The sequence below is a fragment of the Gymnoscopelus braueri genome (genome assembly GCF_963280865.1).
Source record: "Gymnoscopelus braueri genome assembly, chromosome: 24".
Classification (NCBI taxonomy): Eukaryota; Metazoa; Chordata; class Actinopteri; order Myctophiformes; family Myctophidae; genus Gymnoscopelus; species Gymnoscopelus braueri.
The window spans coordinates 9,799,160-9,812,816 of NC_137626.1; the positions used below are offsets into that span (position 1 = coordinate 9,799,160).

General features: G+C 40.5%; 1 protein-coding gene across 2 annotated transcripts; it reads left to right on the forward strand.

Moving 5' to 3' along the window:
- The first annotated feature begins 2,173 nt into the window (after positions 1-2,173).
- On the forward strand, positions 2,174-12,412 carry LOC308080786 (polymeric immunoglobulin receptor-like). Of its 2 annotated transcripts, XM_080422780.1 has the most exons (7): positions 2,174-2,623; positions 3,379-3,459; positions 4,197-4,393; positions 5,053-5,191; positions 5,865-6,010; positions 6,787-6,923; positions 11,610-12,412. In XM_080422780.1, the coding sequence occupies exons 2-7, from the start codon at positions 3,396-3,398 to the stop codon at positions 11,623-11,625; spliced, it is 699 nt and encodes a 232-aa protein (XP_080278906.1). In that variant the 5' UTR covers positions 2,174-2,623; positions 3,379-3,395; the 3' UTR covers positions 11,626-12,412. The 2 variants fall into 2 exon arrangements, with proteins under 2 accessions (XP_080278906.1, XP_080278905.1); XM_080422779.1 differs by having other exon boundaries at positions 2,174-3,459.
- The last annotated feature ends 1,245 nt before the right edge of the window (positions 12,413-13,657 follow it).

Genomic DNA, 13,657 nt, shown 5'->3' on the forward strand with positions numbered 1-13,657 from the left:
ATTCATTATTTTTGGATTAATTCAATACCTTGTAAACTTGATCTTGGTCTGCTCTTTTTTCCCCCTATCCCAAACCTCTTTGACGAAAATAACAGATCTACAAGCTCTGCGAGGCGTTGTGAGCTTGTAGATCTGCTATTTTCGGTTAATGTTATACCCTCAGAAAAGGAATGCGATTTGGCGGCCCCCCTGTTGTAGCCTAACTCTCAGGACCCCCTAGGGTCCCGGACCCCCTGTTGAAGACCCCTGAACTAGAAGTCTCTGCATGGTGGTTACAAACCCAGCTGCTAGCTTAGGCTATCAAGGCAGCACACAGATCTGTTTTGATCCTAACATTATTTTTTCTTGTCTAGCTTGAAATCTGTGGAACCGAGTCAAATTAAATGCAATGCCTATTTCCAAGTGCTTGTCAGGGTGGGGGTTCAAATATGATCATTTTGGGGGGTCGTGGCCTGAAAAGTTTGGGAACCCTTTGCACTACAGCACTGACCACACCCATACAACAGGTGTTAGTGATGTGCCACACCTGGAAGCACACACAATCAAGGTGAGAATAGTGATATTTTTGTTTTACATTGGTATACTGGTCATTTTATTGCAAGTAATTAGGATTATTGAATTGAATCATTGAATCATTGAATTATTAATGATATTAAGGATAATTTCCATAGTTTTGACTCGTATATAACATGGACCCTTTATGAGGAGATTGAAATAAAGTTATGAAGTGATTATTGACAGTTCTCACTCACAAAGACACCAGGATGTGATGTTGTCGACCCTAACCCTAATCGCACGCGGAAGCCACGTAGTCGGAGTAATGGGATATCGGACTTATGGGCAGTCCCCATGTTGTCTCACTTCAGTTTTATTGAGCCTCCACTCACTGACACAACTCTGAGTCATTATGTTGGTTTCATGTCAGGTTTACAAATAAACTGCTGTGCCAGTTCAAGCATTTGACAATTTTTAAGCAATGCCTAATTTCAATTGGACCAGTAGGTGCACAGGAGAAGTAAAGGCAGCTTGACTCATTGCAGTTTGTCTATGGGTTTAATCCCACCTGAATAAGATCCTATACAGGCAACATTTGTCCGCATCATTGTTCAAACTGCAGACAGCAGTAATTCTTCTCCTGGATGGCTCCCTTATACAATATAGTCAGTGTTTATTTGTGTGTGAAGCACCATGACGAAGTCAACTGCAACTTGAACCTTTGTCCTAAGGGTGGCACTAGAAGGAAAGACATGAGGTCACTGAAATCATTTGATCATGAATGCACTCAGTGGTGGAAAAAGTACTCATATGTTTTACTTAAGTAAAAGTATCAACACTGCAATGTAGAAATACTCTGTTACAAGTAAAAGTCCGGAATTCAAAATGTACTTGAGTAAAAGTACAAAAGTATTGGTATCAAAATGTACTTAATTACCAAAAGTAAAAGTACTCATTATGCAGAATGTCCCATTTCACAAGTTTTCAAATGTTTAAAAATCTTTTGAAAATAGCAGATCTACACGCATTGTGAGCTTGCAGATCGGCTATTTTCAAAATGTATGTAGGGCTGCAGTGGTTATTGTATGTTTTGTAGTAATAATCAAAATCTACAACGTAACTATTAAATAATTGTTGTGGAGTAAAAGTATAATATTTGGCTCTGAGATGTAGTGGAGTAGAGGTAAAATTATTGAACATTGGAAATACCTACTTACTAATACTAAAAACTAAAAAAATACTAATTAAATACCTCAAAATTGTACTTACGTACAGTACTTGAGTAAATACTTAGTACTTAGTTACTTCCACTGAATGCACTCATGCTGACAGATTTCTCCTGCTTTTGAAGTGATTTCTGCCTCACTATCCAATGTCTTATTTTGATTGATTGATTGATTGAATACTTTATTAACAGTTCTAAAAAAAAAAGCACAGAGGTACAGTTTGTGTGTGTGTGTGTGTGTGTGTGTGTGTGTGTGTGTGTGTGTGTGTGTGTGTGTGTGTGTGTGTGTGTGTGTGTGTGTGTGTGCGTGTGTGTGTGTGTGTGTGTGTGTGTGTGTGTGTGTGTGTGTGTGTGTGTGCGATAGCCTACGTGTGTGCGTGCACGCGCTTCAGGGCGCATTCACAGAGTTAAAACATCTTAGCCTGGTTCCAAACCATAGACCCCGCCCACTCTCTGAGTGAACTGCCTCTTCGCAGCTTCAGGCTGATAATAATCAGGCTAAAAACATCTCCTTTGCAATTCCATCCCTCCTCGTCTATATATAAGTTAATATGTTAAAATGAAACCACCTTCTGTTGACGCGCTGCCAAATCCCCCTGTATGGATGTATGGACACCCGAGACGCGCTGCGCGCGTGTTTCCCCGTGTGTCCTCTGCCAAAATATTGTGCGCTGGCTGCTAACTAAGCACAAACCGGGACTCGAGTTCGTACAGTAATATACTGTAATGAATGCACCACGGCTGGAAACGCGACAAGTGACAAAAGACACTTATTTCATAAGTTTAAAACAGAGAGAAAGACAGAGGACGGAATATCATCTGTTGTTGTGGACCCGTGTACGTGAGAGAGACACCGTGTGGATTGGGTTGATCTATCATCTGATGATCTAGTGGTTATTTTCGGTAAGGACCAGAAACCACCGTCCACACGACCACACCACACGGTGTCCCCGTTTTTGGTTGTTGACTTCTTGGCGACGGACGCATGGATGGAACATTTACGCGCGCTGGACATTTTACGCACGTTGGACATTTTAAGGATCATGGATGCAATGCATGCAGCATGAATGACACACAGCCCTTTGCAGCAATCATGGCATGCTGTCTCTACCTAGCCATGGATCTGTCACGACCGTCATGGATGAACTTCAATCTGGTGTTTGCGCTTTCTCCCTTTTTGGCCTGCACATCTACATAAACGTTCAGATTTAAAATATGAAGTTCTGACCTCATGGCCACAGATGTTACTATTGTGTACGGGCTCTCAGAAGTACCCGTAGCTTCCATGTTGTTCAGTAAAAAAGCCTTTTAATCCGACCGGTGGCCATTTTCTCATAGAGTTATAATGTATCAGAGTGCAATACACCTTCCAACCGATAGGGTCGCTTTTTATTGAACAATACGGTTATTTCTGAGAACCCGTACATAATTGCAACATCCATGGCCATGGGGTAAGCACTTTATTTGAAATCTGAACGTTTATGGGCCAAAAAGGGAGAAAGTGCAAACACCAGGTTGAAGTTCATCCATGACGGTCATGATATGACAGTCATGTTTCAGGGCGAGCTGTCTACCAGACCATGGATTAAAGATTGTCATTTGTTGTCTTCAAGCCACTTTGACCGAATATTTTGTTCATATCATGTTCTATACTGCAGACAGAGAGAGGTAGAAGATGATGTCTCTTCTTGGCATTGTGGTGACGTTGGCTTCTCTTCAGTTTGGACAGATCTGCAGTGGTGAGTCGTTGCATCTTTTACTTGCTTTTCACTTTTTTTTCCTCTTTTCTTTTTTATATAAGTCGATTTCGCCTGAAGAAGGTGACGGAAACGTTGCTTTCTTTAATAAACGTTTCTAAAATAAATGTTTAATAAATGTTTTCTACGCATCTGCATGTTTTTTTAAACAATAAAATTCGATTTAAAATCCTCCTCCTCTCATTATACTTAACCTTCTTTCATCTTTTACTTTAATTCCACTTCTCTCACTCCTCTCCTCCCGTCTTTATTCCCTCATCTGCTCTCCTCTTCCCTTTCACTCCTTCTTTTCTCCTCTCCTCTCCCTGCCTGTATTCACAGTCTCACAAACTGTGAGATCTGGGTCTTATGCCATAATCACTTTATCCCTCCTCTCTCCTCCTGTCTCCTCCTCTCTCCTCCTGTCCTGTCTCCTCCTCTCTCCTCCTGTCTCCTCCTCTTCCTCCTGTCTCCTCCTCTCTCCTCCTGTCTCCTCCTCTTCCTCCTGTCCTGTCTCCTCCTCTCTCCTCCTGTCTCCTCCTCTTCCTCCTGTCTCCTCCTCTTCCTCCTCTCTCCTCCTCTTCTAACCACCACCCTCCCATCCATCTGTACCCTTATTTCCTCACCAATCCTTCACTGCTCATCTGGCTCTGTGTCTCTGCCTCTCTGTGTCTGTCTGTCTCTCTGTGTCTGTCTGTCTCTCTGTGTCTGTCTGTCTGTCTCTCTGTGTCTCTCTCCAGTCTCTCATCTGCCCCAGGTTGTGTCTCTGTCGGTGGATTATGGCTCTACGGTCACCCTGCCCTGTAACGGCTCAGCGTACGTGGAGGAAGGGCTGCAACTGGAGGAGGGAGAGGAGGGTGAGATCCGCTGGGAGGCCGTGGGATCAGACGTGGCCTTCTTCCAGTCAGGAGAGCTGGTCCAGGGTCCGGGATATGAGGTATTGTTCTGTACTCTCTGCCTCCTCAGATTGTGTAATATAATAATAACGATATAATATATTATATTAGATATAAATATGACGCTATTACAGTACAAGTTATGGTTCTTCAGAGATTCTCTACTGGTTGTTCTCTAGCTTGGTTTAGGCACCTCTAATGGTTCTACCTAACCAATGGTAGCACCAAAATAGTTTCCTATGATGGTGAGCCAATAAACTATCAAGTATCGTGGAAGTTCAGGCAGGCATGGAAGTCAAGCCGGTCCCACGTGCACCTCCAATCACGTACGGTGCACCCACAATGTAACGCATGCACCCTCAATCCTAATGGTTCAGTCTAGGTGGCCTTTTTAAGCAGAACCGTGACTACTTCTTTCATGTTACACGTCATTCAGTATAGCTCACTGATACCTCTACTGCTGCTAATAGTCAGTGATCAAACTCCCTCCACCTCCCCTGACTCTTCCTGTAGTAGTATTTACTGTAGCTCTTCGCTATCTCAGCATGCTAATTGTGTGTACTGTGAACTCTGGTGCATTTCTGTGTCATGCTTGTGCAGATTAATCTGTTGTATCATCGTTGTCAAATTTGCAATAAATGACTTATCTTGATGAAAGTGTCTAACTGAGCTTTGATTTAGTTTGAACTTTTCCTTGCAGGGTCGGGTACGGTTTGCCCCAGAACCGAGGCTGAAGGAAGGAGACCTGTTTCTGGGTAGAGTCCGACAGACTGATGCTGACATGTATGAGTGCCTCAGAGGAAGACGCACTGTGTCGACAGTATGGCTCAAAGTGAATGGTGAGAGAGAGAGAGAGAGAGAGAGAGAGAGAGAGAGAGAGAGAGAGAGAGAGAGAGAGAGAGAGAGAGAGAGAGAGAGAGAGAGAGAGAGAGAGAGAGAGAGAGAGAGAGAGAGAGAGAGAGAGAGAGAGAGAGAGAGAGAGAGAGAGAGAGAGAGAGAGAGAGAGAGAGAGAGAGAGAGAGAGAGAGAGAGAGAGAGAGAGATATGAGTGTTGCTACTGTAGGTTTTAATAGAGCACCTTTCAGACATGAATGCAGTTCAAAGTGCTTTACATTAAAAATGAAAACAAAGATCAAATAAAGAACGCAGCAATAATAAGTGAAAATGTAGTCAAGAAGTTAAAACGATACCATCAAAGCATCTGTGTCATTTTAGATGTTTGCGTTGGCTATTCAAAAATAGCAGATATACAAGCTCACAGCGTGTCACTATGTGCCGCGCTGCGAGCTTATACATCTGCTATTTTTGGAACATTTTTGAAAAATCTTGAGAACGAGATCGTGAGAACTACCGATTTAGAAGGCATTTGTAGAATCGGCCTCACGTCTTAAAAGGGGTTACGAAAGGATAGAATTCAGTCAGAAGGAGATCAGTTAAAAAGCAAGGTCACAGAAGCGTGTTTTTAACTGCCTGAAGCCTCATTGAACCCACTCAGCCTCTATCCTCTCTCAGAGCTCAGTGTGGAAACATCTGTCACGGCGTGGCTGGGTGACAGCCTGCACCTGCCCTGCATCCTGTCGGTGCAGAGATCCCAGTCCTCCAAGGAGCTGAGTGTCTGGTGGCTCCGAAACGATAACCTTCTGGTCTCCTACAACCAGGTAACATACACTCACTGCTTGTGTTCTTATGGTGGTGTGCAGTCCTGGTTAAAAAATAGTGCAAGACAAGTTCTCTCTGTGCAGACCAAGACCAGACTAGTCATTCTTTAATCCCTTGAGTGGTTCAGGATGTAGCCTTTCGCTGGGCTCTTTTGAAACAGCCCTGAAAATTCACCTTTCAGGAGGCCAAAAAAGGAGGTAGTACTATTTTCCTGTTAGACAAACGACTCCCCCCCCCGTTCTTGTACATATAGCTTTTTTTTTTGTACATATTGTTATCTTTTTGTGTGTGGTGCCACTATATATGTCTATGAACTGAATACCTAGGACCTCGTTGGAAACGAGACCACAAGGACTTTTATGAACGGACCTTTTAGACAAAGTATTTTAAATGTAACTGTGCTGTTTTACATTTTTTGCCTAACAGAACCCCCTTACTCATGTGTTTTGATGATTCTCCTAAATCTGCTGTATCACTAACTAACACATTGATGGGCATATCTTCAGCTGCTTTCTTGTCAGTGTCTTAGTTTCGTCCCAAACTATGGCTGCAGGGAAAATTAGATCTTTTGCCATAAAGAAAACACTGTGGTTGCGGTGGATGTGTGGACATACAGATAAAGCCATGAGTAAAATGTATTTTTCACTAAACTGGAGGAGTTTGGGCCTAGCCAGTCGAAACCCTAATTCAAACACTGCATCGTGTCATTTCATAGTTTGTTATTTCAATAACTACAGTGCATTAAACGTCTGGTAAATCTTTGTTCGCCCCCCAGTCCTATGTGATGATTGAAGACGAGGATACGTCTCGGTTCACCGTAGAGATGGGCCGCTCTGTGGAAGAGTTTGTCCTGTACGTCAACCCAGTGCTGTTTCAGGACCAGGGAGAGTACCGCTGCTTTTACAAGACCAGGTGAGTACCAGTTGAACTGGTAATGGTTACTCCTGACAAGAGAGCCTTTTAATGAAGGAGTCATTAATGATGATTCAGTGCAATAATGCACAAGCATCCCCTTGGTGTTCCATTTACAAAGACAGATGTCGTTGCTGTCGGGTGGAGACCTTGTATGTCCAAAACCATTCCTTTTTTTATTATTATTTTTAAAACATTTTAAAATAGTGAAAATAGACGATTTACAAGCTCAGCGCTTGTTGGTCTGCTATTTTCACTACTTTTGTACGACACTCTTATGTCGCACAAGATTTACGAAAAAAACATAACAATTAGAAAACTTGGAGATACAAGGTTTCTGCCCGACAACAGCGATATGTTACAGAATCAACTGAAGGCCAGTCTGGGAATCAGAAGGCTATCGGTTCGTCCCCCTGGCCCCGGTCTATGTGTCAAGGTGTCCCTGAGCAAGACACATAACCTCTAACTGCTCCTAATAGTTAGGAGAATGAAATGCTCCTAAACTATTGGGAGCATTTAAGATAGTCAAGGGGGCCGTGCCCTCAATACCCTCATACCTGACTAACTACTTCTCCAAAGTGAGTGACTCCCACAGCCACAACACTAGAGGGAGCGGCCATGATCTGGTACTACGCAAATATAGAACAAACATGGGAACATTCTCATTCTACTGCTCTGCCTCCAAAATGTGGCACCATCCATTAAAAGATGTAAATCACTGGTTTATTTCAAAACAAGCCTGAAAAACCATCTATCTCAGGAGACCTCAAGGGGAGGTAAATGCAAGGAGGTGTCATTCATATAGTGTTTTGTTTTTGTTGATGACATGTATTATTGTGTTATTTCTTTATGCTATGTTGATGAATTGAATACATAGGACCACAATGGAAACAAGTCCCCAGGACTTTTTTGTGTTATCCTTTTAGCCTTTATGTCTGACTGTTCCTCTCATTGTTTACATTTCTGACTAATAAAGTATTCAATCAATCAATCAAAAATGCAGAGGAGAAATGTCTTGTATGTGCAATGTACTATGACAAAAAATACCCCAAAGGAGTGGGGACCATGTTGTTGTTGTTATTATTATTATTACTAGCCCATACCCGGTCAACCCAAGACACCAAGACACCAAGACGGACAGACAGAGGTTACTCCAATTATTACTCCAATTATAATAGGATTATATAGTAGGATTATATAGTAGGATTATTATATAGTAGGATTATTGCATTATGTCTTCCTCTGGTCTACTGTGTGTGCGTTTTGGTCACACACAGTGGTGGAAGAAGTACTCACATGTTTTACTTAAGTAAAAGTATCAATACTGCACTTTAGAAACACAAGTAAAAGTCCGGAATTCAAATTGACTAAATAAGTACTCGTTTTGCAGAATGTCCCGTTTCACAAGTTATCAAATGTCTAAAATGTATAAAAATCCAGAGTGCCAGAGCTGACACTGTGGATAACTGGTCCAGAGCTCTGGATGCAGTTCAGTCGCTTGGCTAGTTTTAACCTGTATTGGGTTGTGGCCTTGTCCATTTCTCCCTTTCCCCGTACCTGTGGCTCCTGTACATGTCCTGTACTTGTCTTGTGCTTGTCCTGTGCTTGTCTTGTGCTTGTCTCGTGTTGGTCTGTCCCTGTCTGTACCTGTCTTGTACTTGTACTTTTTTTCCCTGCTCATGTGGATGTCCATATTGTATTGAATGTTTTGCTTGTTATGGGTTATGTTTTTTGTTTAACGCATGTATGCATGTCTCCATCTAATGCATGTATGCATGTTTATTGTTTGACTTGTCTCATTTATTTAGCTCTTTGCGAGTTTGTTTGTCTGACCGAGTTTTGTATTCTTTTTTATTTTATTTTTTATTAATTTTGTATTATTATTTTTTGTTGTATGTCTACATGTGTGTATGTGTATTATTATCAGTTTCTTTTTCCTTTCCCTTTTTTGTCTTAGTTTTCCTGAGTATGGCCTCTTTATTTGAAAAATAAATAAAAAATTGATCAAAAAAAAATAAAATGTATAAAAATCCTTTGAAAATAGCCGATCTACAAGCTCACAACGCCTCGCGATCTTGTAGATCGGCTATTTTCAAATAGCCAACGTTTAAATAGGGCTGAAGTGGTTAATGTGTGTTTTGCAATAATCTAAATCTACTAAGTAACTAGTAACTAAAGTTTTCAAATAATTGTAGTGGAGTAAAAGTACAATATTTGCCTCTGAGATGTAGTGGAGCAGAAGTAAAAGTATAGAAAAATGGGAATACTCCAGTAAAGTAAAACATCCTCAAAATGGCGCTCCTGTGTGAAGAAAAAATGAACTTTTACAGAACACAGGCCTCTGTATGCTCCTGTCGTTCCTGAACAAATACTTTTCATTCACGCCATGGTCTTTCTTCTGTTGTCCACAACACAGAGTAGAGAATGCATGGTTGTTAAAGTAAATGTACTGTACACACTCAAACAAGGAAAACGTGTTGATTTTCAACTAGCTAAGCTTTCAGAACACTGACTGCACAGAATGAAATGTTGACCATGAAAAAAACAATGACTAAATAGCATGACATCCTGCTTTGTTGACGAAGTTCTTAAAAGAAGTCAACACAGAGCTGGTCAGTATATGAAACTGGATCTTGTTCACTCTGGATGGATTGTATATCATTTCTCTGTTCCTCTCCATCATTAATTTTCAATCCATTTAGCTTTGTTCCGTCCTCGTTCTGTACCCAATATCTTTCTCTTCATAATGTGTATTATTTATTTTGATCGTAAGTAACATTGTTTGTTTGATATGACAAAGTCATCCATGCCTGCTGTAATACAGGTCTAACTTGAAATCAGAAAGCATATAACTGCAGGATCTGGACACTATGTGTTTAGTACAAAGGCCGTTCTTGTCTGTTGTGATATGGGTTTAACTTTGGTTAGGACCCATGTCATAATGTGTAGGCCTGGTCATTTGGGGTCGCAGGGAATGGCAGACGCCACACCCTAGATTAACATTAACCTCAATTCTGGTATTTTATTCATATTTCCTTCACCACTGAAGGTTGATTGCTGAGATTAATCTGATTTTAGATGTATTATTTAAATGTAGACACTTTATAAAGACACTTGTTTTCTTTCTGCAACCATACGTAACCCCTGGGTAATTTCCCCAGCATTATGTGCCTAATATTCAAACCCTTAGTATTAGGCAGTCAATTTAATAAGCCAACTAACCTCGCATCACCAGTCTTTCCACCTCGGAGGAAAGCCTGGTGTCTGTTACTAAAGACCCATATGATCCGGTCTAGGCCACGCCTACTGAAAAAGAAAAAAGAAAAAATAATCTTCTTTCCGGATTGTCGCGATCCGGTTTTGCGGTGCCGCTTTGTTTTGGTTCCCCAATCCCTATTTAAATGGAATAGAATTTCCCCGTGGGATAATACGGATAATACAGACGCTAAATAGTCTCCGGAAAGTACACTCACATTTATATTAAAAAAATAAGCTAAACTACGCCGCATCAAGGATTTTATAGGACGGACCTATTTTGGGGTGAGACGTCTTTCCGGTTTGTCGCGATCCGGTCGCTGATGACGCGGATGACGTAGAGCTCCCGACCGGATCATATACCCGAAAAGGAATGGTGCCCAGGCTATAAGCCAACAGGTCTTTAGAAGCTAGTACGACTTTAAGAGATGAATGAATGAATGAATGAATGAATGAATGAATGAATGAATGAATGAATGAATGAATTTTATTTCGAACATCATTAATAAAAAAACAAATAGAATACAAAACTAGAAAAAAAACAAAACAACAATGTCCGAAAAGGAGTAGGATGAAGTCTAAAACTTATAAACTCCTACCCCCTTTTTCACTAGCAATTTTCACATTTTTTTGAAAAACATTAATGTATTCACACCTAAACATCTCCACTGCATGTTAAAAAGAAAATATAAAAATAGAACAATAAAAAATAACCGCAGTAATAACAGAGATACAATAAAATTAAAATAAAACCAACCCTACTAGTAGTTACTCTATCTACATAGGTCAACATGGCCCCTCCTCAACCAAATATCTCTTAAATATGACACATTTATAAATCTTCTTGAAGTGATTTTGGACTTTGCTGAACCTCCAAACTCAGTCCATTCCACAATTTCACTCCATGAACTGAAATGCACATACTTTTCAAGGTTGAACTAACACAATGCATTTTTAGATTAAGTTCTCGTCTTAAATTGTAACCCCCCTCTCTGTCACCAAACATTTTTTGTATGTTACCTGGCAACAGTTTGTTTCTCGCTCTGAACATGATTAGTGAGGTCTTATATTCAACAAGGTCCATGAACTTCATGGCATGTGATTTTGAAAATAGTATATTAGTGTGATCTAGATAGCCTACCTTGTTAACTATTCTAATGGCTCTTTTTTGCAGAATGCATAATGGTTTTAGATTTCCTTTATAAGTGTTACCCCAAATCTCTACACAATAATTGAGATATGGTAGTATAAGTGAGCAATATAAAATATGAAGTGATTTATGATCCAAAATGTGTTTTGTTTTCCCCAGAATTGCAATGCTCCGTGCTAGCTTGCTTCTTACATAACTTATATGGGGTTTCCAAGAGGAAAATAGCAAGAGGCGCATTCTCCGGTTTACTTCCCGTTTCTCCTATTTTCTGCGTGACGTAGGTGGACACCTTTTTAGGAGACAGGAAGCAAGTTGGAGTCTATTTGATTCCAATGGAAGAGTCAACGTGAACACAGCTTCTGAACCATTCTTTAGCTCCATGGTCACTGAACTAAATATTGGACCCGATCATCACAAGACACAAAATATGCACGATTTTCATACTAAAATGGCTTTTTTTTTAGTGACACAAATTAGGAGAAAATCTACTTTGTTATCCACCTTTCTTTATCCTAGCAACACACTCTCGCGAGATCTGGGAAGATATCTGAAGAGTCCATCTGCAGTCTGACGGACGAGACATAGAGGGCTCTGTCTGTCCCTTATATTATATTGTATTATTATTATATTAGATTTGAACTCTATGCTCTGTCCCCATATGATGTTCTAAAAACTAATAAACTGAGATTCTATATGTGAATGTGGTAGGCCTACGTGAAATCATTATGGACATTTAAAAAATTAAATAAATAAAATGTGTGTTCCAATGCTCAATAATATCATTTTCCATTATTAACTGTCTTGGTTGATCGGTATGATTTGGGAATCATGACATTTTGCTAAACATTCATGCTAAACACATTATAGTCTATAGTGGTAAAATCTATACCTTATAAATAAAAGGACCTGTTACAATGCTGAGCAGAATTAGGAGCATATCTAGCAGAAGATAAGACTGAATAATACGTGTGAGTTTGTGGTGGGATTTTTTGGGTCATCTTTGCCAATAACAGTGCACTTTCAAACATGTAAAGCATTTATTTTCTTTAATGAAGAAAATACACAAATACACATCCACATGACGTTGTCAGCCAGGGAGAGGGGAGGGGGAGGGTGGTGGGATGGTCGGGGGAGAAGACAACCACGCCTACTTAGGAGACCATTTGTAGGATTTGTGTACTACTTCGCCTCTAGTGGCTCCAATGGAGAATGTGTATCTTTCTATATTAACAATCTTTGGATCATCCTAACGCTGTGTTTTCCTTTTTCCTGTTAACTACCTCTGATTGGTCATTATGACGGTCCATCACTTTTCTAAGGATATGATTGGTTGGGGGGCGGGACGAACTGGGAGGTGTGTGCTCTAAGCCAGAGCGGTGTAGCCTGGTTCCATACCATAGACCCCGCACACGTGAATCAAAGAACGAGCATTACGTGATAATAATATTTGTCCTGTTTTGGAGTCAAGTCGAGTCTTTTGTTTACCGTTACTGCAGTAAGCAGGCGTCTAGAGATGCACTGTTGTTAGCCTCATGCTAGCGGAGCTAACGTCCAGTGGAGAAGAAGCAACACCGTGAACGTTTGGAATATAAAGACTTTCGGACACTGTTTGTTTGTGGAGACAAGGACTAGTCTACAGAGAACCAGATAGAGCACCCTGCGACCCACAGGGGAAAGCTGGGTGCAGCTCTGGTGTCGTGGGAGAGACCAGTCATCTTTTCCACTGGAACGGTCCGTGTTGGGAACGTCTGAAATAAGAGACATTGAACTGTTATCGTTGGGTGAGTTAAGTTAACCCATTGACTCTCGGCTCACAGAGTGAAGAGGCTTCTCCACTCGGTTCACACACCGTTGATCATTGATCAGGCCTGCAACCAGTGGTGGAAAGTAACCAAGTACATTTACTGAAGTACTGTACTTAAGTACAATTTTGAGGTCTTTGTACTTTACTTGAGTATTTCCAATTTTCAGTACTTTTACCTCTACTCCACTACATCTCGGAGGCAAATATTATACTTTTACTCCACTATTATTTTAAGACTTTAGTTACTTTTCCGATATACGATATTATGAAACGTACATTAACCACTTTAGCCCTATTTTATGCATAGGCTATTTATAAATACAATTTATAAATAAATAGCCGATCTACAAGCTCACAACGAGCTTGTATCTGCTATTTTCCAATATTTTGGTACTTTAAGTACATTTTGATGCCAATACTTTTGCAGTTTTACTCAAATACATTTTGAATTCTGGACTTTTACTTGTAACAGAGTATTTCTATATTGCAGTATTGGTACTTTTAATTCAGTAAAGAATTTGAGTA

What these genes read in the sequence shown, in the direction of transcription:
- LOC308080786 (XM_080422779.1), top strand. Translation starts at nt 3,396, where the DNA reads ATGATGTCTCTTCTTGGCATTGTGGTGACGTTGGCTTCTCTTCAGTTT. An exon ending in TCCAGGGTCCGGGATATGAG is followed by an intron (nt 4,394 to 5,052) that starts GTATTGTTCTGT and finishes TTTTCCTTGCAG; the next exon opens with GGTCGGGTACGGTTTGCCCC. An exon ending in AGTATGGCTCAAAGTGAATG is followed by an intron (nt 5,192 to 5,864) that starts GTGAGAGAGAGA and finishes ATCCTCTCTCAG; the next exon opens with AGCTCAGTGTGGAAACATCT.